Source organism: Leishmania braziliensis, chromosome 5 (assembly GCF_000002845.2).
Source record: "Leishmania braziliensis MHOM/BR/75/M2904 complete genome, chromosome 5".
Taxonomy (NCBI): Eukaryota; Euglenozoa; class Kinetoplastea; order Trypanosomatida; family Trypanosomatidae; genus Leishmania; species Leishmania braziliensis.
In genome coordinates, this window is record NC_009298.2 from 407,495 (window position 1) to 431,680 (window position 24,186).

The 24,186-nt window shown below is 55.4% G+C and overlaps 7 protein-coding genes across 7 annotated transcripts; 1 reads left to right on the forward strand and 6 right to left on the reverse strand.

Annotated features, from left to right (window-relative positions):
- Window positions 1–497: 497 nt before the first annotated feature.
- Window positions 498–3,110, reverse strand: LBRM_05_1150 (hypothetical protein, unknown function; the record flags this gene model as incomplete). Its single annotated transcript, XM_001561879.1, has 1 exon — window positions 498–3,110. The coding sequence occupies one exon, from the start codon at window positions 3,108–3,110 to the stop codon at window positions 498–500; it is 2,613 nt and encodes an 870-aa protein (XP_001561929.1).
- Window positions 3,111–5,093: 1,983 nt separating this feature from the next.
- Window positions 5,094–5,843, reverse strand: LBRM_05_1160 (putative fatty acid elongase; the record flags this gene model as incomplete). Its single annotated transcript, XM_001561880.1, has 1 exon — window positions 5,094–5,843. The coding sequence occupies one exon, from the start codon at window positions 5,841–5,843 to the stop codon at window positions 5,094–5,096; it is 750 nt and encodes a 249-aa protein (XP_001561930.1).
- A 614-nt stretch (window positions 5,844–6,457) lies between these two features.
- Window positions 6,458–8,026, reverse strand: LBRM_05_1170 (conserved hypothetical protein; the record flags this gene model as incomplete). Its single annotated transcript, XM_001561881.1, has 1 exon — window positions 6,458–8,026. One exon carries the CDS (start codon window positions 8,024–8,026, stop codon window positions 6,458–6,460), a length of 1,569 nt encoding a protein of 522 aa, XP_001561931.1.
- A 1,594-nt stretch (window positions 8,027–9,620) lies between these two features.
- LBRM_05_1180 (conserved hypothetical protein) lies at window positions 9,621–15,566 on the reverse strand (the record flags this gene model as incomplete). Its single annotated transcript, XM_001561882.1, has 1 exon — window positions 9,621–15,566. The coding sequence occupies one exon, from the start codon at window positions 15,564–15,566 to the stop codon at window positions 9,621–9,623; it is 5,946 nt and encodes a 1,981-aa protein (XP_001561932.1).
- Window positions 15,567–16,043: 477 nt separating this feature from the next.
- On the reverse strand, window positions 16,044–16,457 carry LBRM_05_1190 (putative prefoldin subunit; the record flags this gene model as incomplete). Its single annotated transcript, XM_001561883.1, has 1 exon — window positions 16,044–16,457. One exon carries the CDS (start codon window positions 16,455–16,457, stop codon window positions 16,044–16,046), a length of 414 nt encoding a protein of 137 aa, XP_001561933.1.
- A 951-nt stretch (window positions 16,458–17,408) lies between these two features.
- Window positions 17,409–18,665, reverse strand: LBRM_05_1200 (protein phosphatase type 1 regulator-like protein; the record flags this gene model as incomplete). Its single annotated transcript, XM_001561884.1, has 1 exon — window positions 17,409–18,665. The coding sequence occupies one exon, from the start codon at window positions 18,663–18,665 to the stop codon at window positions 17,409–17,411; it is 1,257 nt and encodes a 418-aa protein (XP_001561934.1).
- Window positions 18,666–20,860: 2,195 nt separating this feature from the next.
- LBRM_05_1210 (surface antigen like protein) lies at window positions 20,861–21,715 on the forward strand (the record flags this gene model as incomplete). The annotated part of the gene is made up of 1 exon (XM_001561885.1): window positions 20,861–21,715. One exon carries the CDS (start codon window positions 20,861–20,863, stop codon window positions 21,713–21,715), a length of 855 nt encoding a protein of 284 aa, XP_001561935.1.
- Window positions 21,716–24,186: the final 2,471 nt, after the last annotated feature.

A 24,186-nucleotide genomic window follows, 5' to 3' on the forward strand; every position in this document is an offset into this window, starting at 1 on the left:
TGCATGTATATGCGTTAATGCAGTCGAGAGGGGATCGGAGGAGAGGCAAAGGGCGGCTCTGCCCCCTCCCTCCGTCCCTCCCTCCCGACTCCCTAGAGAAGCCCTGATGCCCATGCGCATCATTATAGTCCCCACCCCCTTAGAGGTTGCTTTCTGAAGCGAGGAGACCATTCTGTGGCCCGTCCCCCCAAAACCCCCATAGGCCACACATACCGGTACGCCATACCGGATGTGAGGGTGCACCTCTGTCTGCGTGGTGGTGGTGGGGCTGCAACTGCACTTGACTTTTGGGCCCTGGATGGAGTGTACAGAGAGAGAGAGAGAGAGAGAGATGAATACCGCGCCCAAAAAACATCACCAGTTGGAGATATGAAGAGGGGAGAGGGGGTAGCAATCAGTAGCCTCCGTGCTTCCCCTCCTCTCCTCCCCCCCCAGTATACATTATGGCCTTATCTACTCCCTCATTCACTCAGTAGCACGGGCGCACCGCGAGCGGCTCATGCACAGTCAGAGGGCGGCAGCTGCAGCGACACAGAAGTCGATGGAGGCGGCGCCGTCTGCGTGGCTGACGTTCTCAGCGCCTGCACCTGCTCGCGCAGCCGCCTGATCTCGAGGTGCGCCTTGCTCAGTCCAGCTTTCGACTCCTGATGCTCCCGCTGCGCCACTGCTGCCCTCACCTTCAGCTCTCGTATCGTCGCCTCCTGGCGCTGCAGCACGCATGTCTGGTCCCGAGTTTGGCGCTGAAGTTCACGATAGCGACGGCGCAGCTCGACAACCTCCGCGCGCAGGAGCTGCAGCGCCACCGCATCTGCAGAGCATGACAACATTGAAGTGCATGATACTGCTGCAGCGCCGCTGTCGATGGTGGCGTCACGATATGCTACCGCATTTCCACTGCGCTCGGCACTCTTGACGGCGACAGGCCCCGGCTGTCGCTGATGCCCGCGACCCTGGTAAAGCCGGTATCCCACTGTCGACGTCTCCACATGGCTGCTGCTGTTGGTGGTGATGGTGCTCACAGCGTCATCTGGCATGTTCTCTTCGTCCTGTGCTGCTTCCACAAGTGCCGCTCTCGGTGACGTAGGTGGCGCGAAGTTCAGAGTCGTCAATGCTGTTGGCCGCTGTGCTGCTGTCAGCGATGGACCACCCCTGCCGCTCAGGACGCTGGTGTCTACATTGACGGAAGTCCCGCGGCTCCATCGAGGCGGCGGCGTGAGAAAAATAGCGTGGGAGGCATCTGCCCCGGCGGCCATCGCAGTATCCGTGTGCGCGGCACCACCGTTGCGTGCGTGGCCAGAGGAAGGTGGGCTGCGGCCGCTGCATGCCCTGTGTGGTGTTGAGGACTCGGCAGCGCGCTTCGCACAAAGGGCTGGTGTCGGCACCTCCAGCATCTCGCCCAGGCGAGCACCACGCTGTTGGAGCGCAGCGGCCAACACCGTGAGCTCGCCGCCGCGCAAGTGAACGGCGCACGGCTGCGACGCCTTCTCCACAGTACAAGTGTCCGAGGGGGAGAAGAGAGAGAACATCGTTTCGGTAGCCGGCGCCGACGACGATGGCGCAGCGCACTGCCAGCGCTCGGCGAGGGAGGTGAGCAGCGCATCCATCGCACCTTGCGCAGCGGCCAGGCTCGGAAAAGCCACTGCGCTCGCCGACGGCGACGGGGCCCGCAGTGCAGCATCCAGTGTGCGGGAGGCGTAGTTCAGACGAAAGTGCACAGGCGGCAGTACCGACTTGTAACCGTCCGCGACGATTGCCTCTACCGACGCCTGCGGCGCTCTCTCCGCGTTGTTCTGGCGGTCATTTGCCGGTGCGATCGTCGGCCGCCGTGCGTTGGCGGGCGATGACACGAGCAACGCCCACGGCGACGCTGTGGTGGCGGGCGGGGGCGACTGCACCGACCTCGTGAGCTCCTCCGCCAGCGACCCGTTTACCAATAGCGGGTTGCCGCTGATGTCGAGACGACGCAGACGAGTCAGTGCTGGGGCACACGTGGCGGAGGCAGCGGAAGAAGGCCAGCGTATTGGGGTGAAGAGTCGGCGCACGTAGCGGACGTCTTCGATGTAGTTATGCGATAGGTCCAGGTGCGTCAGAGCCGTACACCACGGGCGCAGGAGAACGTGCGCTGACAAGGGCGTGGCGCCCAATGCTGTTCCCATTTCAGCGCCTGCCAACTCCACCCACAGTATGTCCGGGAGGGCACGCCCACGCAGGCGGTTGTGCGAGAGGATAAGCACGACACCGGACCTGTTGCTGCCGATGCCGCCCGGAGACCAGCTCAAGGGTGGCTGCTGCTGATGTGAGTGGCGGGTATGATAGTGATGGTGTGGATGTCCAGCACTGCTAGGCACGTTGGAGTGCCGATGCGTTTCTGCCTCGAGTGAGGTCAGGAAGCTGACGGAGATGGGTGCATGGCCTTCGTTGTCGCTACTGTCGACGCGCTCGAGGGTGATCTCTTCGTCGTCATTCAGCGCGGCAACATCAGCGAACAGCTGTGCAGCTGCGGCGGCGCCTTCCACGGCGGATGTCCCCCTGTGCGAGAGCGCGGGCATGCTCTCCACCGAGACCACTCTATGCTGAACATCATGTGCGTTCACGCTACTCGGAGAGGCATCTCTCTGAGACGGTGCCGCGAGTATCAGCGGCAGTCCCTGCAGCGACTCAATGGAGTTGTAGGAAAGGTCCACATACATCAATCGCCTGCATGCCTGCATGCCATCCAGCGATGTGAGAGCGTTGTGCGTGGCGATAAGAACGGTCAACGTGTCCGCTACGCCACACAGTCCCACCAAGCTGCGTAACTGATTGTGGTTGACAAGGAGGTGCGCGAGGGAGGTAAAGGGGCGTAGGGCGCTGCTTTCCTCCTCAAGTGACATGGGCGACGCACTGACTGATGTCGCTGTTGACGGCGAAGACACCGCTGCACCGGCATCCGCAGCAACACGAACGCCACCTAGGCTGGAACGCGCGAAGGGTCGCTGAAGGGTACGGAGATGATTGTGGCTGAGGTCCAGCTTCATCGTAGAGGAGATTTCCGTTGCCTTGAGGCCATAGCTGCGCGGGTGCACCTCCCCCAGCTCGTAGATTTGTCGTCGTTCGAGTGAGACAGACATGATCCGGATGGTGCCGCCGCCGTCTTTGCCGCGACGTCGATACAGTGAGGAGGAGGGGAGAAAGGGAAACCAAAAGAGGAAGTCGACTGGGAGAGCGACTCTCCAGCAATGTCCAAGTGAAGGGTTGGGTGAATCGGGGGTGTAGAGCAGCGATGGTGGAGCGCGCAGGACAGGAGAGTCTGTGTATCTGTGCAAGTACAGGAGCTCTCTGTATGATTGGCGCAGTGTGAGGTGGATCGCTGTGAGATGGTGATGAGGACCGCCGTGGGCCGAGCAGATGAACGGCGATGGAGCCACCGGCGAAAGAGAGAAGGTCTAACAAACACCCGTGTGCAGAGCTTGTGGGAGCGGGCGAAGGGATGGGGGGACATCACAGCAGCGCACGCACAAAAATGAATGCAGCCACCTCACGTCTTTTTACAAGCTGCGTTGGATGGCTAAGGAGGGAAGGGGGGGGGTAGCGGAGAGGTAGAGAGCGGAGGAGAGGAAGTGGTGGTGGTGGTGGTGCCGAGAATGGGAGCAGGGGGGGGAGAGAGAGAGCACTGAGAGAGGGAAGGCCTCGGACTATGTGCGTCTGACATCAGAGGTGGGCGGCCTCGGCGCGTCTGCACCACTGAGGATGTGAGAATGAGGTGAGGGGAAGTGTGACTGTGTACTCTTCGTAAGGCGGTGCCACTATCTAACATACGTGTGTGGGCGTGTGCGCGCTTCATGGCTGCTAAAATGGACGGTGCGAAGAGGGTGAGGTGTAGGTGGGGGTGGGGTGTGACGCACACACGCACATCCGCCCGCGCTGTGTGCGTGTGCTTTTATTCTTTGCCCTCCATTTCTCCGTCGGGAGCAACCTCAGCTGACGCGTCTCCACCGCATCCGTATCGCGCCGCTAAGCGTCGGTTACGACGACGGCGCATCGTCTCCTGCTCCGTCAGCTGCTGCGCCGCTTGCACTACTTCCTCTATGGTCGGTCGGCGCCCTGAGCGGCGGTTGCCGTGGTGTGCCGCATCGTCATCACTACTGCGACTATTATTGGATGAGTTGCTGCTTGATGTGGCGTAGTCGCTGCTGTCCGCACCGCGATACTCGGAGGCGTAGCGGACGCGGTTGTGGGAACGACGGATACAGCGGGCGATGGCCCACATAATCAGGACAGCCGGAATGCAGAGGAATATGAGAAACATTAAGATGTACTCGTCGTCCTCGACGAGAGAGCGGGAGATGTTGTTGAAGGCGTCGATAGTATACTTGCTGTACCCCCATGCTATGCCCACCAGGTACTCAGCAAAGCGCGACATGTTGGCGCATGCAAAGCTATGCCGGACGGACGGGAAAAAAAATGAAGTGGGGATGCAGGGGTGGGTGGCGGTGGGGGCGTGTGCGTGGGTGATGGGTCCCTTGCGCTTTGTTTCTTTTCACAAGTACCCGCACAGACCCCCGCCAGCGGTCGTGCCGCGATGGAAGGGGCCGGCGGAGCCATTCCTCCCTGGTTCCCATCAATCCGCTCGCGAGTGGAGATGGCCCACGTGGCGAACGTCATGCGCTGGTTACTGGCATGGTGCAAGGAGGAGAGGGGTGGCAGAGGGCAACGGCTCATCACAGTCGTCTAGCCGCGCACATACGCGAGTATGTTGTACGTGTCTGTATATACGTGTGAGGGGGGCGACAGTGCTCTCGGTGTGATTGCGCTGCCCACTCCCCCCCCTCCCCCCCGTCATCCACCGGCAAGAGATGAGGGGAGGAAACACCATAGTTCGTTAGTTAAAGGCAACCATAACAGCTCATGAGGAGGGGAGCGGGGGTCAACCTCGGAGTGGTAGTAGTGACGGAGAGGAGGGAGGGAGGGGGGGGGACAACGTAGCAGACATACACCGTGAACTCCACACCAAACGCGAAAGGAGCAACGACACTAATGTAATCGGCCGTTCGTCGTGTGTGCGCAGTGCTGTTTCTCCCCCCTTCACTCTTCGCACCGTCCTCGCTCGTGTCCTATGCCTTCGCCTTGTGCTTGAGCTTGCGCATGCCCTTCTGGTAGAACTGCATGAAGAGGTATAGCAGCGTCATGTGGTAGCACAGCTGCAGCACCGCCCACTTCTTCGGGATATGCAAGTCCAACACGACGACCAGCACCGCATGCAAGATGCAAAGAACAAACTGAATCATCTGTATCTGCGTTAGGTACTTCTTGAGCGGGTTCTTGTAGCCGAGGGAGGTATACAGATAGTGGAAGTACATGAGCGCGTGGACGGCGGAGTTGATCCACGCGCCGAAGAAGGCGGTGCCGTTCGCGACGCCGTGCTGCAGCAGGAGCCCCCAGATGAAGCCGATCGTCAAGTGATGGTAGATGTGCAGGAAGGTGAGCTGCTCCTCTTTCTTACGCAGAAGCATGAAGTACGTATCAAACATGTCGAGAAACTTCGTGAGGTAGTGAATGAAGATCCAGTACTCGATGGTGCTGGTGAAGTGGCCGTTCAAGTTGAAGACGCCGTAGCCAAGGAACTGGCCGAGGTTGATCGCCATCGTCAGCGACAACACCACCTGCGTCATGTTGTACAGAATCATGGGGTACTTGAGCAAGTACGCCGTGCGCCCCGCCATAAACTTGTAGAGCAGGATGACGACGACGAGGTAGCCAATGTGGCTCACAATCAACCCAGGGTAGGCCACGAAGGTGTTGAGCTCTGCGTGGAAGCAGAGGGATTTCTTCCCAATGCACTGACTGGCATCCGCGAGCTTCATCTCCTCGATAAGAGAGTGCTATGCCGAAAGAGAGAGAGAGGAAGGGAAGGACAGAGCGAGCCGACAGGTGCTGAGTGTTGCTGCCAGGTGATAGAGGTCTGTGTGGGCAGGTGCATATGTGCGGTGAGAGAGGGGGAGGGAGATGCGTAACGCTGGGGGAGTGGCAGCCACTGCGTTTCTTCAGAGGGGTGGGGTGGGGATTAAAAGGGCGTCGACGATGTACGCGCGAGTGTGTGTGTGTGTGTGTGTGTGTGTGTGTGTGTGTGCGTGTGTCAAACAAACGCACGCACGTATAAGTGTGAGTGGGCCGCAATGCAGTGCCACTTCGGCGAGGCGGAGGTGATGCCGATGTTCTTATTCGTTCGAGTGATGTCTTGTGAGGTGCAGAGAGAGAGAGCGCTAGACGGAGCAAAGGGAATGGTGGGAGCTTCGGGCGGGCGGGGCGGGCCATCAACACACAGTTGCCCACTCGCGCCTCCCTTCTCCACATTCTCCGCATCCACCCACGCAGCTATAAGAGATGCCTATACAACCACACCTACCCAGGCCACATCCACCCATCTAATATAGATCGATAGATGTGTATCCATCCATATGTATGCATAGGACGGGTTTCAGTACTTCATCCCGCTCCCAGTGCCCCACGACTCCTCCCAGCACTTTGGCTTCCACCGCTGAGACACTGGCGGCGGCTGAAATGGGGCATGACCACGTTTGATGGGCTCGCGCCCTTCGCGGATGTCGCCGAGGTCTGTGAGCCCCAATTCTTTCCGGATCGCGAGCCGTTCGTCCTCTAATTGGTCCGACTCGATGCGCATACGCTCCAACTCCGGCGTCGTGAGGTCGGGCACGGCGTCGTGGTAGGGAATGCCCAAGTCAGTGCGCTCCCAGTAGTGATTCATCGGGTCCCCATCTGGCGTGTTCGGGTCCGTCGTCCCCTCCGGCGGCTTGCCGTGCGGTGGCTGCTGCTTGTTCCTGCGCACCTGCCGCCTGTACTCCAGCGCCTGCCACTCCATATTACGGAAGAGGTGACCCATCTCTGTCCGCATCACCTGCGTCTCTTCCTCGTTGTAGAAGAGGTCGCCACGGGCGAATCCGAGGGTCCACGTCGCACCCTGCCGCTTCTGACGGGCCGCCATCTCTTCGCCGGGCTTGCGCTCCGTCTCCCGTAGCGGCTTCGCGGCGCGATGGGCGTCGCCGTACACTTGATCGTCGTCCAGCTCTTGGAAGGTCTGCGAGGCGCGGTTCATGTGTGCCATCAGCCTCATCAGCGCGTCCTCGACCTCCTCGTCCTCCAGCACCATTGCACCAAAGAACTGCTTCTTGTAGTCGCGGAGATGTTCCTCCTCGGCTACGCTTGGCGGGTCGCCGCGGTGGCCACGCATCCACCGCTCCCACAGCCGTTCATCCGTTGCGAGCGCGCCGTACGGCTGGTGCTTCTTATTGGAGTCCTTCCGGTACATGCGGCGCTGCTCCTCACGCCCCTTTAGGAATTGCCACGTCACGGTGAATTTGTTACCGAAGCGATCCTTGGCGATGAGGAGTTCCTGAGTAAAGAAGTAGCGCATGTAGTTCCAGTACGCGTACTCCCACCAGTGGATGATGCGGTTGTCTGCCAGGCCGGCGAAGGTGTGCTGCAGCCGGACCGTTTTGTCGCCAAAGGCGTCGACGGAGCGGACGTAGCGGCTCTTGTCCTTCGCGATCGCATCTCGCACCCGCTGTGCCGCCGCCGGGCCGCCGATCTGTGCCGCCTCGACGATGAGCGCCTCTATGTGCGCCTCCACCTTGCGCTTCTCCTCCTCCAGGGCCAGTTGCCGCTTCGCTTTCTCCGCCAGCATCTCTTTCTCCTTTACTGCGAACGCAATGGCGTCCTCCTGTCGCCGCCGCAGGTACACCAGCTTACTCGTCAAGTCATCCTTTTCATTTGCCATGCTCTTAATGTTGGAGAGAATGCTGGCGTTGGTTAGACGGTGACGTGCCGACATGTGTAGGGAGGTGGGATAGCACACCGAGCGACGAGGCGAGCACGACAGAGATGAAGAAGTGACAACAGAGGTGCTCACGTCACCTTGCACGGATGAGGTGAGGGACGGCACGGCGCACAGACCGGCGTTACGGTAGCGACGGTAAAGTGCGCCACTGTCGTTTCCGCGCGCCGCGCCACGCAGCGCTGATCGACGCATCTGCAAGAAGGAAAAGAGGAGCAGCTGCGGAGGAGGTGGTGGTGGTGGTGGGAGTCTCTGTGTGGTAGAGGAGCGCTGAGTTTTTAGTAGAACGCATCCCAGCAAGCAGCAGCAGCAGCAGCAGCAGCAGCAGAGAGGGAGGAAAAGGCGAGTGTACGCGAACACAGTGATGTGACACACCCAATACAAAATGCGCGTCCTTCGATAGAAAACACCACGTGGATGCCACGTCGTGCCGCTTTCGCGAATGAAGGACAGCGCACACACGCACAGAGAGAGAGAGGGGAAAGAGGGTGTATAGTGGGGGGGGGGTGAGCGAGAAAGGGCGTGACGGGAAAAATGGGCAGAGATGGACAGAGGGTGGTGGCCAACGGTAATAGCAGGATGCTGCGGAAAGAGGAGAAGAGGTAGCAGAAGGTAACAGGCCCCCACTCTTCCCCACCATCCGAGCCAAAGGGCGCTCATTCGCCACATTACACCCACACACGCATAGGTGCATACCTGGTGTGTCTGTGCGCCTCGGTTTCATAGCCTTCCAGTGAGGTCTTTGTGCCTGCTGTTGTCTGGGGATGGGAGGCGGAAATCGAGTCTCTTCAGAAGGGAAGGCGCGTGCCCACACAGTCCAACGACAATCCGAGGGGGGGGGGAGCAACTTATGTAAGGAAGCAATGCAGTTTGGGAGGGGGGAGGAAGGTAGACGTTGCTCTAATTCATACGCCAAACAAGCGTATCTACATCGCATCTTGCTTCTCCACCCCTCGCTCTCGCTCCGTTGACGTGTACCCATCCACGTCAACGTGCAAACGCATGGAGAGAGGGAGGTGGCAGGTATGAGGAGCACACAGGGGGGGGTGGGTGGTGGTGGTGGTGTCGACAAAGAGCAAAGCCAACGCCCCAACCACAATATACCAAAGAACAGCGAATGATACAGGGCAAGTATGCAGAGGCACCACACCTTCACGGAAAGATACCTCCCCCCTCCCCCCCCACACACGCACACTTTGCGCATAGGCACATGTATACATGCATTTATACCGTGTTTAGATGCGAGTAGCGAGGGGAGAGCGTGCGAGAGTGAAAGAGATGAAGGGGGGGGGGAGGGAGGGAGGGAGGGAGATGGGAAAGGCAGCGAATAAAGCATCACCATAGACACATGGGACACATGTAGCGAGGTAACCGTAGCAAGCGGAGAAGAAACGGGCGACTCAGCAGCGGGTAGAGGTAATTTCAACACATTGCTCTCAGGAGGAAGCAGGATGAATGAGGGAAAGAAAGGAGAAAAAGAACGTGCACACACGTACGTACAGAGAGAGAGAGGCGAGGAAGCGACCGACTCACACACTCCAATACGCCTTTACACAAAGGACTACCACCATTCTTATCGGATCTACTCTAAGGAGAATGACAGCAGCGACCGCAACGCCAGCAGCAGTGCTCACTCCCCAACCTCTCTTCCCCCCTGATGTACTCACCCGCTCCTCATCACAATCCACGGAGGCCATGGTACGTACTCACATATTTGCATACACACGCCAGCCTTCTTCGCCACCGCTTCCCTTCCCTCGGGTCTGCCTTGGCACGCGGGTGGTCAGAATCACCCCCGACGAGTGGATGGCACCACCGTCTGCGAGACGACCTCCGCGAGGCGCCGCAGCGCCGCAGCACGCAGATTGGTGTTGCGGCTCATCCGTTGCTTTTCTGAGCCTGGCGGTACGCTGGCAGAGTTTTCATGCGAGGCGTCCGGTCCGCTGCCTGCCTGTGCACCTCGACGTGTCGGTGTCGATGTCGAGAATTTCGTGGCGGCACCAATCTGCCGCACCGCGGCTACAAGGCTTTCACCCATATCCCCAGAAGGCTGGCCGCAGCCACCACGAACGACGGGACAGTGCTGCTGAGATAAGTTTGACGCCTGCGCGCTCTGTTTGTGAGGGCTGCCGAGGCGATCCCGAGTGGCGGAGAGTTCCGCCGTGGCAGCTGATAGCAAAGGTGAAGAGGCAAAGCGTGAAGCACCTGAACTCACTCGCGCTGCGGAAGGCCGACGATGCGGCTGCGCCGCCGTCCACGACGGCGTCGACCACCGGCGCCTGGTCTGCGCACGCGGCTTATCGGCGTCGTAGAAGACCTCTTCGTCTTCATCGGCGCCTCCGGCTTCATGCATGTCAGCACAGCGCGTGCGATTGTCGCTGTTAGCGCAGTGACTCCTGTGAGGGTGACCGCGTGTCGCCATGGGTGCGGCGAAGAGGGCGTTGACTGAGGAGCGCTGACGGGTGCCAGGGGTGGCGGGTAGCAGGGATGGGGGATGAGATGACGCTGCTGCCGCTGCTACTGGGGCTACACGTTGCGGAATATGGTGCGCATGCGGAGAAGCGAGGTTTGCGGACGCTGCCGCAGCCCCGCGTGAGAGAAGCGGTTCGTCGCGGCTTAGCAAACGCCGCGGGTAGCGGCGTTGAGGGGCTGCAGCCGCACTATTCCTGCTACTACCGAGATGATAGACGTCCAAGTTGCGGACCGACGGCGGAGCTGCGTCTAGGGGCGGTTCTCGAGGCAGATGATGCTGCGAGGTGAGGGCCGACGCCGACCCAGGGAGGCCCTGTGTAGTTGGTATCGCTGGGTAGCGCGCATCGATGCCGCTGTAGCACCACCGTAGCTCCGCGGACTCGCCTTCTTCGATGGGCCTCTGTGTCAGCTCCCTCGTGTAGTAACGGTCACATGCGTCGTACGCCGGGCCTCTGTACTTTATAGGGCTGTAGCGGCTCTGCACATGCGATAACTCGCTGCTGCCATCGCGTGCGCAGCCATACCGCCGCTGACTGCTGCTGTACGAGTACGTCTGGGGGTCGATTACGACCATCGGCGTGGTTGCCGTGGTGTTGTAATGGTTCCGCAGCTGTTTCGCCAACTTCGCGTAGGTGCGGTGATGATGGTGGGAGTGGGAGGCGCCGTAGGGAGCGTCCTCGTTGCCTTCGCTGTCTTCCTCTTCCTGCCCTACATCGGTGTAGTTCTTTGACAGCACGTCGTTCGTCCTCAGTGAGGCTGATGTTTCGCCCGACGAACGCACAAACTCGTGAGCTCTTGCGCTACTGCCACTGACTTGTCGCTTCGCCGTCTGCAGCTCCTCACTCAATACACGCATGTACTCCATAACTTTCTTTACTGTGGCTTCGTCTAGGACAGTACCGACACCTTCAGCAGTCTCGGCAGCCTTGTCCAGCTGACACGTCGATGCAGCTTCTCCCGGTGATCGGGGTGGAGAGTGCACCGATGCGCGGTTCTCTATGGAAGGGCATTGTTCACCCTGCTGCTGCTCGTGTTGCTGACACTGTTGGCGTTTCCAACGGCGCAGCTCCGCACGTGCTACCGCTGCCTCCGACTGCGCCTGGTCGCGCTCGAGCTCCACGGCATGCTTGGCGTTGGTTAACTTGCCAACGTGGTGCTCGGCAATCGCGACTGCCTTGCGGAGGCGTTGCATCTCTTCCGTGAGTTGCTGAACCGTGGCATCCGTGTCGGAGGAGGCCACATCACCAGTTTTGTTGTCCGTGGCGGGCGGCGAATCAACAACCAGCTGGGCGAGTTGGAACATGTGCGCCATCACCTTCAGGACCGCGCCGTCGCTCGTGAAGGAATATACCTTTGCCTTGGCAGTGCTTGCCGCGGTGGGAGCAGCGGCACCTTCTTCTTGACCAGCCTGCTGCTGCTGACGCTCCTGCTGCTCCCTGTTCGAAGCGCGTGGGGTGAGAGGGGGCGTTCGACTCGGCTTCGGAGGCCGATGGGCTGCTGCTTCGGCGACCGTCGTGGCAGTGGCATTGATCCTTATCGTGCCTCCTGAAGCAGGCTTTGTGGACGCTTCAACATCGTCGCCAAGGCACCTGATCTGACCGCTCTTCGCCGTCACGACATCCGGCTTCGTGGTTCCCTCGCTATCGTTCCGCACACAGAGCGCCAGCAACTCGGGGGACAGGGCATGAGATGCTGGCAGGGTGCGGTGCTCTGCCCAGTTCATGTATGCGACGCACACATCCACTACTTCATCTGCCAGACGGCGGTACTCCACTGCGAGGGTGGTGCGCTGCACCAGCCGGTCTACCACACCACGGAAGCCGTCCGCCAGCTGTTCCAGCGCCGTCACCCACGTGCAGCTTCCCTCGCCGCCGACGCGGTTGAAAAAATAGCAGCCCTTCTGCCGCTGCCCGCGGTCACGCAGCGTCACGTAGAGCTCATGAAGGGTGTCGCGACTCTGCCCAAACGCGCCTTCCATGTCCACCTCGCTGTACTTCTCTAACATGTCCGCCAGCAGCTGCTGCATGGCGTCAACGTCCTTCTGAAGCACAATGGCGGCCATCTTGTGGTTGGCGCTGAAGCGCTTCAGGGTGTCCTGCAGTACTTCCATATTTTGGTAGGCGACGCGGAGTATCACGTCGTTGTTCGCGGCAATAGTGCGCGTCGGCGACGGCGCTGGTGTCTTCTCTGCCGAGTTGCCTCCGCGTCCCTCCTCCCTACTGAATTGCTCCCGTTCGTCGCCGTCCCTGCGAACGGCGGCTGTGGATGCGCCGGCTGCTGCACTCCGCTGCTGCGACACGCGGATGAGACGGTCGAGGTCGATGTCGACAAATCCGTCATTTTGGGCATCTCCGTCAAACACCAGCTCCGTCTCGCCCGAGCTGCGCCGCCGCGACGCGGAGGGGATGCTCAGGTAGTGCACCTGTAGCAGCGACGTGACGGCAGTGTAGAGACGTGCCACCGTCTCGTACAGTCGTGCGATGCGGTGGTCGTACGGAAGAACGCCACCAGTCGCCGCGGCAGTGGAATCGCGAGCGAGTTGGACCAGCGTCTCTTGTTGCGATGTTGCGCCGCTCGTGACCGTATCTCCGAAAGAAGGCGCCAGAGGAGGCAACGTGGCTGGCGTTCCGAGTGTTGCCGTTGCGGGTGTGGGGCGTTGGTCCTGCGCGGCGGCTTGAATGGCGGCGTCGAGGGCGGGGAGGATGACGTCAGCCGCTCGCATGAGGCACGAGTCGATGTCGTACAGGTTGTCTTCTGGTGTGTCCTCTGGCAGGGCTGCTGCTGCTGCTGCGCGGCTCTGCGGTGAGGCGAAGAAGCGGCACACAGCGGCAAAGTATTTCACAATCTTCCTCTGTGTGTAGAGGTGGTCCTCAGTCGTCTGCTGCAACCGCTGGGCCCATCGGTTGTACTTCTGCAAGAGCTCTGCTAGGGTGCGCTCCACGTACTCAGTCGCTTCCGCAGAGAGGTCATCCATCCGTTCCTCGCCGCCGCGTCGCAGTACCTCCTCCACTAGCTCATCTTTAGCTGATTCATCTGTGCCCATGAGGAACAGGGTCTGCTTCACCATTTGACCGTTTCTCGCAAGTCGCTGCATTAGCATTGCCATGACCTCGTGGAACGCCACAGTGTCCGCCTTCCATCGCTCCTCGCCAGCGCGCAGCTGCGCCAGCTCTTCTTGTGCCGCCGCCCAGTCACGCACCTCTCCGCTCACCCCTATGCGGGATGCAACGAGCTGCAGTGCCTCTAACACGTTATGCTCCGTTACAGCTGCACCAAGTATATTAGTCTCGTTCGCCGTGCTGTCTTTGGTGGTCGTCGCGGAAGAGACCTTGGCGGCGGTCGCAGGCTCCAGGGCGGGCCGCAGATTGAGGCGGCGGAGTGCACTGATGCCGTCGCCACGGCCGCCCCCCTCTGCCTCATCGCATCCTTTTCCTGTGTCGTTCGCTTCGCCGGCAGACACTGTACCACTCGCTGCTGTGGTGGTGGGGAAGCTGAGACCGAGACCGTCTCTGCCAATACGTTCCACCGCGGCAGCCACCTTCTGCAGTCGCCTCTGCAGCCCCGTACTCTTCTGCGACGCCGCTTCCGCGCGCGCTTTGCCGGCGGCAGCACCCTGCAACGCCCGCTGATACTTGGTCTTCACCACGCGCAGCCGCTCCACCACATCGCTTAAGAAGTGATCCAGCTTTGCAGGGGTGAGGTTACGCTCCAGATCAGCGTTGCCCATCACTTCACTCAGCAGCTGCTCTGACGCCTCGCTGTCTGCCGCGGCGTCTTCCTGCGCAACACAGAGGTCTCGGAGCAGCTGTACAACTTGTTTTCCATGCTTCGTCATTGACTCCTCCATGTGGGCGAGTCCCACGCGACCCTGCGCCCCAGCCAATTCCTTTCGTTGCTGCTGGCCCAAAACGGTGGCAAAACGCGACTTGACTAGCTCAACCATCTCCAGCAGGTTTCGCGTTGGCGGCTCCACCCGCACGGTCGCGATGCTGTGTGGCACACAGCTGCCAGACACGCTGCCGCCCCGCCGCGCATCGACGAGAAGCTGCGCTAGCTCTTCCACGGCCTGTGTCGAGGAGTGACGCAGCGCAATCTCTTCCTCTGAGATGTGGTGCGGGAATGATACGACGGAGGTGACGGTCCTTTGCAGAGACTGAAGTGAGCGGGACAAGGCTTCATCCAGTTGTAGGTCGCCGTTGGCGTCGCTGACGTCGGCTTGGGGCGACGAAGAAAGACAAAACACTTCCGCCAACCTCTGCCGCTCCGCCTCGACCACTTCCATGTAGCGTTCCATCGATAGGTACTCAGAGAGAAGGAAACGTATCAGCTTGGTGAGGTTGCTGCATCGCGTCAACACGGGTGCCTCTGGCACTTGCAAGTTAAAGTGGATCTGCAGCGAGGCTGGGATTATATCAATGATGGACTGCAGCGTGCTCCCTACGGTGTGCGAGTCGCCCATGGCAGAAGTCCCACCTTCCTCTGCTGCGCTTTCCGTCAGCTCCCGTTGGGCCTTCAGCTCAGCGAGCGTGGACGAGGGTGTGAGTTGACGGAAGCTCTGCGTCTCGACAGTGGTGCTCTCCATCTTTTTCATAGCAGTGGTCTTTGCAGTAGCGTATTCCTTAGCGAGCTGCGAGAGCGCATCACAGCTGGCGTGAAGAAGCTGCGACACATTTTCTTTCGTCCTTCTTGCCTCCGGCAGCAGCATCGGGGACGAAAGGTCCAAGTTCTTCTCAAAGCAGGCTTGCATGACGTCACGAATAGTGTGCCGCAGTTCGTTCAGCGGCTCCTCCAGCCAAGCAGGACTCGGAGTGACCACAGGGCGGGCTGATGTGCCTTCCCGTAACCTTGCCGAGACTTGGGCGATGGACGGTGGCGACTCTTCGCCGTAGAGACTGAAGCGGCGCCGCGCAGCATCACTATACTCTCGCAGGAGCAGATCTTTGAAGTTATTCTCCCGCTTTGCATGCTCCAGTTCCTTCACAACTTCCAGCAGAACAGCTGGAATGTCGGCATCGCACGCGATTGCGCCGTAGCTCTCAAGGATGTCAGAAACTTGAACAAGCGTTTTATCATTTGGCTGATAGGCATTATGACTCGATTCTTTGAGATGTACACTGCCCAGCAGTTGGTCGCGCACATCGGCGTCTAGAAGCGATCTATCTCTATTTGGTGACGCAATGCTGGATGCCTCTGATTGGGTCCTCGACCCAGCCGAGCGCGCAACTGGCGACGTCCACAGCTGCGAGTGGGCGTTGGCCCACATTTGCTTTTTGTTCATCCTCGATCTGGGGGGGGGGCGCCAGAAGCAGTTTGGCAGCAAGGAAGATGCAGAAAAATTGGTAAGGGTAGAAGTAGTACAGCAGACGTGTATTGCAGATGCATGATTGGATTGGATTGGATTGGGGGGGGGGATGGGGGGTGGATTCACAGTACTCCTCGAAGAAAAAACCAGGATCTGCCCAATCAATGTGGTGCTCTCAGCACAGCTCATTCATCCTGACGAGATGCAGCTGAAGACGAGTGACACAAAATTCGTTTGTTCGCCTATCGTTACTATTGCTCTGAGTAGCACAATAAGCTAAGAGCTGACACACCTATCCACACACACACAAGGATGCTTTGATTGCCTTGATTTTACCTTACAGAGCTTAATACCCAAGAGAAGGGCGAAGGTTGAAATCTATGACGTCATGAACCAAGAGGCGTTTTGTGAGTCAGTTATGATCGCCAAGCAATGCTGCTAGTGCTGCTGCTGCTGCTGTTGCTCAATAAGCTGCATCTGCCGTTCCTGCATCCTGCGGTACAGCTCTTGTGCCTTCTTCTGCAGCTCCGCCTCCTTTCGATCAATTTCAGCGATGCTACTGTCACTCCTCTTGATTTCACCGTTGATGTAGTCCAGGCGATTGCTGATGACTGTCTTGGCATCGCTCTGGTCCTGCGGAACAAGAGCAGGGCCGATAAGCTTGTAAACTGTCGCATCGGGCTCCAGCTTGTTCATTTCATCACGCACTAGCTCATTCTCATTCTTTTGCCCGCCAAGCTGGCGCCGGGCCTCGATGAGCTTGCCCTTCTTGTCGCCCAACTCCTGAAGCTCCTTCAGAATTGGTCTCAGAAGGTCGTTAAGCTTCTTGATATCTGGGTGTACCTGTTGCATGGCTACAGCGATTCTTCAGTGAGTAGAGCAGAATAAGGGAAATAGGTGGTGCGTGGCTAAGTGAGTGATAAAGAATCTGCGTCGCCAACAGAAGTAAGAAGTGGTGAGAGAAATCAAGAAGCTGCAGTACCAAGGTGTTGTTTGGCAGCCCATGTTGTTGACAAATCCATCTGTGCCGAGGATACGATATATCAGCTACAGACATTGCACAGAAGAGCTTGAGCCTACACGGATACAAACCAGACAAAGGCAGCGCGGGCCTTAATACAATCACCTGTGGCCCAGGTATGTGCCTCAAACCATATGAATATCTGACAGCGATTTGTACACCTCTCCGCTACACGTGTTTTTTTTTTTTGTTGCTGGACTATCTGTATACTGGGCTTCATTGTATTAAGAGTTACCAGAATAAACTTGTTTCAATGAGATCAACAACGCAAATCTTCCAAGTACACCTTCTTCAACGCGCCTATTCTTCTGCCGCACAACACGCGAGCTGAAACTCCCCCTCTACGGTTGCCTGACGCCTGCTACACACTCTAGCCACCCCCGCCCCGCAGGTCCCCACATGGCGCCTCCCTTGGGGTGGCTCGGGCTCCCAAGCAGTGGGCAGCGAGGGCGCCGGGTGAGATAGGTGCGAGTCGTGCGGACACTCTGCTTGTCGCATGAGTGGCGCAAGCGTTGCCACAGCTGCAGGGCGCTCCGACGCGACGCTATCCACAGCCTCGTCGCCGACACCAGTGGCGATGAGTCACTCTGACCCCCGCGCTGGAGGCACCGGGCCCTGTCACCGCTGGGCTGCTTCCGATGGTAGCAGGGGAAGGGGCTGCCTGGGCTCCCCACGCAGAGTGGGGGTGCTGGACCCTGAGATGCCATGCGTTGAGATGTCCCCCTGGTCATCAGAGGAATAGGCGATGCAAAAACAAACGAGCAACAAAAAAGTGCACTCCTCTACGATGCTCTTCGTTGAATCAAGCGATCGGCCTCCAGGTTGTTTTTGTTGAGAACTGGCCACGAGTCAATCTGGGTCACAAATGGCAGGTTCATATAAACCTTATCCCGATAGCGCTTATCTTGCTCGATAGGGTTGCGCTCCACGTAAATGGTGCGGAGCGTATTAGCAAACCCGCAGAACTTTTTGACCTCTCCCCAGTCGTTGATGTTTCCGTCAGTCAACCAAAACTCTTCCAGTTCAGGCATATTGGTGGGGTTTATGACAGTTTCGTTGATTGTAGCTATGGGATTGAAGCTGAGATCCAGCAGGTGAAGGGAGTGCAGGGGCAGGTTCTCGATGGTGCTAATGCCGTTTTCTGACAGATAAAGCTCCACGAGATGTGGGTTGCAGCCTTCCTTGAATGCTTCTTCTGTAATGGAGGTCAACCGATTTGCCTGAAGGCTAAGTTTCTGCAGCTCGCGAAGGCTGTGGAGGGAGTCACCAATACTATGGATCTTGTTTTTGCCGAGCCACAGACTCTGTAAGGACCGCAGGTTAGCCAACCCAGATCCAATTTCACGAATGCGGTTGCCACCGAGTTCGAGAAGCTCCAGATGAACGAAGCTGTCGAGCCCTTCGATCACTTTGATTTTGTTTTCAACCAGATAGAGCTCCTTAAGTGTCGAGCCTAACGAACCTAAGCCCGTTATTCTGCGTAGTTGATTGTAACTCAAATCAAGCTTGGTGAGAGAGTAGAATGCTTGTGGAACCGACTGCTTCAAAAGAGATCCACTTTCGGGGTCTGGTACCATTGCTGAGTCGAAAAAGTCCCGCACCTTCCTGATCTTGTTGTCAAACAGATCTAGTTCAGTAAGCCGCCCGGCCAAGTGCTGCGGAAAAGCAGAGAGCTCATGAATGAGGTTTTTGCGCAGAGAGAGAATCTTACACTCGGTGAGCTGATTAAGGTCGAGCTCGTCGAGAGTGAAGAGTCGAATATTGGCAATTTCCACCTCGGTGCTTTTAGCATTAATTGTTAGTTGCTCCGATGCGTGCTTCATGCTCTCGTTGTGCTGCAGTGGCACTTCTTGTTCATCGTCACTGTCGCTGTTAGACTTTGCTGGTGCAGGGGCTGGGGGAGGCGCGGCAGCGGCTTGAAGAATTCTTTCTCTCAATCGCGCCTTCTTCTCCTCGTCCAGATTGGCGAACATGAGTCTAGGAGGCTGTGGGTGAGTACGGAAGTGCTGATGAATTGAGACGAAAACTAAGGGAAACATTAAGAAAAAAAAAAAAACAGAGTGTTAGTTATGGAACAAGTGACGCTGCCGAAGCAACGGAGAAGGAACGCACAGGAGAACTACATTTTTTCTGAAGCAATGATTGGGGTACTGTGTAAAAAAGGCACCCGTGATGCTGGACTTTCAAAGCAGAAGAAACGCCACATCTGCCCTGAAAAACACTTCCGCTAGTATCTACAATCAGTCTGCTCCATTTTTGACTTTTAGTATAGGCCCGCCGTTAGCCACTATTGCGACACAGCAGGGTTGGCCACCGCTACCGGTAGAGAAAATTCTCTAGCCTGCAAAGGCGCTTTGTTCACACTCAAGCGAACATTTGCTCGACAAGGAAGCGCTTTTTTTTTTTTGGACAAACTGGAAAAGGAGGAGAGGGAGGAAAATGCTCCCATGTACTCAGCAGCGTGATGGGTAATTGAAGTTCGTTTTTTTTTTTTTTTACAGAGAGTGTGTACCTCAAAAGATCTTCGTCAACCCCCTTTACTTTCTCGCAACCCAGTGGTATCAAGTCAACAAACTCCAACCACTGCTTCAGTTGGAAGAGGGCCTTGCGGTCCGCTGTGTCCTATTTAAACATGGTTATTCATCAGGCAGTTGTATTTGTCTCTATACGCTGTCATGCATTCAGATTGAATATTGGACATTAGTCCCCTTTGTTTTAGCAAGCACAACTTCGCACATTACATGGGCAACACTGCTCAGACGCATCTTTCCCTTTCATCAACTATAGTGGAGAGCTGCTCAATGATAAGCATGCAACGTATCTTCTGTAATGCAGGTTTTTCAAACTATCAAGCAAGGCTATGCTTCCCTTTTCTGCAGGCCAGTCTTGAGAAATCGATGACCAAGCTTTGAAAAACCCCTTTATCTTGTTGTATTATGTACAGAGGTTTATTGCCTTGGTATTTGATTGAAAGCATCTCACCCTTATGTGTGAGAAGTGCGCTTGGTCTTTCAAAAAACATCCCCGATATTTTGAAGTTGTTATCTTTTTCATATCCTCTGTACATCAGCACCTGATAGTACAGATTCTTTTTTACTTTGTTGGATAGTTTTGCGATTTCTAGATTAGCGTTGGGCTTGCACTTTCTAACAAAAGCTGGTAATAGTGCACAGTTCGTGTTCGTCACTTTTGCGTGGACAAAACTAGCCCTCTTTCAGTGACCACTACTTGCTGGCTGGATAGCAGCTTACGTTATAAGTTGGGCAACATTTAGTTGTTCACTGCATTTAACAACATGCAGGCTCTTCTGCACTTCGCTGATTTAGAGAATCAACGTGATGTGAAGGCTGATGCTGATATCCAAAGCTAAAAGCTTCACGCTTTTGGAACAGTTCAGCTGAAAGTTCAAAGAAAGGTTTGCCTCGAGACATTTTTTGTGCCATCCCGTCCAATCTGTAATGCAACATGGGCCACAGTCCGCTCTTCACGACCTGCCGCGTGCTATGAAGCGGCGCCAGGCAGGTGCTTCGGCCCCCGCCACACACTCTAGCCACCCCCGCCCCGCAGGTCCCCACATGGCGCCTCCCTTGGGGTGGCTCGGGCTCCCCGGCAGTGGGCAGCGAGGGCGCAGGGTGAGATAGGTGCGAGTCGTGCGGACACTCTGCTTGTCGCATGAGTGGCGCAAGCGTTGCCACAGCTGCAGGGCGCTCCGACGCGACGCTATCCACAGCCTCGTCGCCGACACCAGTGGCGATGAGTCACTCTGACCCCCGCGCTGGAGGCACCGGGCCCCCTGTCACCGCTGGGCTGCTTCCGATGGTGGCAGGGGAAGGGGCTGCCTGGGCTCCCCACGCAGAGTGTGCGGGGGGGGGGGGAGTGCTGGACCCTGAGATGCCATGCGTTGAGATGTCCCCCTGGTCATTCGGGGGTTACTGGGCTGAGTGAAAAGGGAATGGAGAATGGTTTGTTTCGAACTTAACAGCCACGCCGATTCACCTTGTGATGCCAACTTTCCACTTTCTCCACGCCTTTCTCTTCTCTCCGGCCTATTAACTGTGCTTGCTCAGCCAATTATTTACTGCATACGTACACCCATTCAAAAGCACGTCAACTACTCTATTTTTATTTTTGTTTTTGAATCTGAACTTATTGTACTGTCAGTCCTTTCACATTCTACTGCGCAGTTCGTGCCGTTTTCCATCGCTTGACAACTTCACTCCATTTTTACCTAACAATGGGCTTCTCACTGTTGTCCATTATTGGGGTGGCTGTCGTAACTCTTCTCCTTGTCGTAGCTGCGCCAAGCTGTGCAGACTCCATTATTGTCAATGAGGCCACTCGAGCATGGCTGAATATGTGGGTTGACGCTATTCCAAACCTGCAGATCATTTGGATGAACCCGAACATTTGCTCTCGCTCTGGTATCGAGTGCGTCTCAGCCACCAACTCCATCAACATCCGTCTGGATGCCGTGACATCTGCTGGCTTCAACTTCATCGGTACCCTACCGGAGGTGAGCCACTCCATTGACGGTAGTCAGCTTCAGATCACCAGTGTCTCTGTCAGCGGTAAGACTCGCTTTACCGGTACCATCCCTGCATCGTGGGCGCGCATCACCCGCCTTACTAGCCTGGATTTCAGCAGGACTCGAATGAGTGGCCGAATTCCTGATAGTCTCGGCAACCTCCCCAACCTGGTATCTATCAACTTCGCAAACGCATACTTCTGTTACGGTCTTCCCAACTGGAATGCTTCTGGCTTGCCGATGCTTACACAGGCCACATTTGCAAATAACAACATGCGCGGCCCGTTTGCCTCCTCCTGGTCCACTTTCCCCGCTTCCATGTCTCTGGACATCACTGGCAACAAGCTCTGCGGGTGTATGCCTAAATCGTGGGAGTCCAAACCGAACCTGGTGGCTGCTGCCAAGGCTATGGATCCTGGCACGGCTTCCGGCTGCTTTCGCTCTTGCAACTCCGCTTCCCTGTCGTATTGCCCTGCCCCACCCACTGCCAACGGCGCGCAGATGATCACGATGAGCATGACTATGATTATTATGGTTGTCGCTGTCATTTCTTTGGTATTCTAAGGACAGGAGGTGGGTTATGTGACTGAACACAGCTTGATACCTTTTGCATTGTGCTGTAAATTTTGTATGGTTTGAGTTATACATTTTTTCGCCCTTTCCCCACAAAAAGGATATTTCTGCAGTTACGTTTTACTTTTAAGAAATTAGTCATACGTCAAAAATTTTTCTCTTTCTCAGCGTCACTTTTGTTGTCTATACAAGAAGGAAGAATGCGTTGACATACATGGTACAGTTGGGCAAATAAGTGCAGAAAGTGCGAGATACTCTTAAAGTTATTGCGCACTGTATTCGTCTCCACTGTCGCTGCGCATGATGTGTGCCTCTACGTTGTTTAACTTTATGTGTATACATCAAAACTGAAACAAACAAACACGCACAAATGCCATGTACTGTGACTAAGTGAAACGGCAAAATATGAAAAAAATCAAAACAGAAAAGTAAAGATGAAGAAGAAGGCGAGAGGAAAAAAGTGAGAAGAAGAAATAAAATAAAATTACATCTTGGTTGTATTCTAGCTGCACGCTTTTCATTGTCTGTGAATTTCTTCTATACCTCCTTTTCTATGCGATTGGAGGGTCATTGTCTGCGATGTTTCCATCCAAACTTTTCGCTCATGTTTTGTGAGCTTTCTTTTCGAGTTTAGTTTTGTACGCTTTGTTTTTACTAATTTTTGCGATAGCATTTTTTCAAGCCGTGAAAAACGAAGTAAGTGCAACAGACCAATGTAGGCAGTTAAGCGCTTTGAAAAAAAAAAAACGAAAAGTATAATTTATATTTTCTTCTTTCGCATTCGCTGTCTTTTGTGAACTAGGGCTTTTCTTTTCGCTTTTCTCCTACTTTTGCTTCCTTTTTCTCCTTTCGTCTTTCCTTCTCAATATATCGGTAGATTTACATCTTTTTTCCGACTGTGTATGTGTCTTACGGCGATTTACCACCTTCATCAATTTTGCATGCCTGTCCTCATAAAACCATATCCGTCTACACTTTCGCCTTTGTCCCTTTGTTTTCATTGGGTGCTTGATGGACGGAAAGCTATAAAGCAGCAAACAAAAGTCGAGCTACTTTAAGCGCGTTTGGTATGACGAACCCACTCACCTTTTCAGTCTCCAGGATGGAGGGTATCATGGAAGTTGCGAGGCAAAATGAGCGCAAGAATATAATTGCAGCTACGAAGACACCATTATTTTTTTTGAGGGCTAAGGCTGGCCTGGGTGAATAAAGGAAAGGAAAAGAGCAAATGGTATGGATCTGATTTCACATTTTTTCTCGCCATATATATATATATTTATTTATTCATTCGTTTATTTATTTATTTATTCATTCATTTATAAATTTATTTATTTATTTATTTATTTATTTATTCATTCGTTCATTTATTTATTTATTTATTCATTCATTTATAAATTTATATATTTATTTATTTATTTATTCATTCGTTCATTTATTTATTTATTCATTCGTTCATTTATTTATTTATTCATTCGTTCATTTATTTATTTATCTATTTATTTATTTATTTATTCATTCATTTATAAATTTATATATTTATTTATTTATTTTGTCTCTTTCCATCGTTATCACCTCCCCCCTCTTTTCTTTCGCTCTCCCTCTTCGTTTTTTCTCATTTTTCTTGCCATTGTCTGTATTTTCAACCTCCCATGTGATTAAATATTTCTCCCTTCCCCCTCCTTATTTCTGTTATGCTCGATGCTTCAATCATTCCTGATTACTATTTTTCTCCGGTTCTTCTCCGCTTGCTAGTTTCCTTTCTACGGCAATGCCGAGGTGGAGTAGCGCCCGTATCGGAGGAAAGGAGCAGAAAGAAGCAGATTTTCTTTGCTGAGCGTTTCCATGTGTATACAGTCCTTTCGTGCCTTTTAGCGCGCTTCCATTTGCTTTACGCGTACATGCAGGTGTCTGAATCGACATGTTCTCACTCCCTTTTCGTTATTGTGTCTTTTTTCTTTAGTTCTTGCTGTATTACCATTGTAGTGCCCCTAGCCTCGTCAGAGCTTCTGCCCTCGCTTGTTGTTGCTATGAGGGAGACCGATCCAGTGTGGTGCCCAACATGCGACGTGAGATTCACGAATTCCTTGACACTCAAAGCACACCGCATTCCGCATTATGGTTCTGCACGCATTTGTCTGGTTACGCACATTCTCCTTGCGCTACATGGGCTTTCCCCCCAGATATCTATCGCTGCTCTCCATGCACTTCAGAACGACAGACTGGGAACTTTTTGTGCGCAGACACATACTTATCCACGTGCCCCTTCCGCCTGGCACCCTCACTCCTGTCAAAGGTGTACTGGTTCAGAAGAGGGCGAAATGCCGCTTCTGCCACAGACAAATAGCAGCGTTCCGCCTGTCGTTATCCATGCGAGCGAGCCATCTAGACACGCTCCCCTGGAATCGATGGAAATGGGAGATGAAGACAGCGAATCTCTCAGATAACTGCTTCATCGTGAGGCA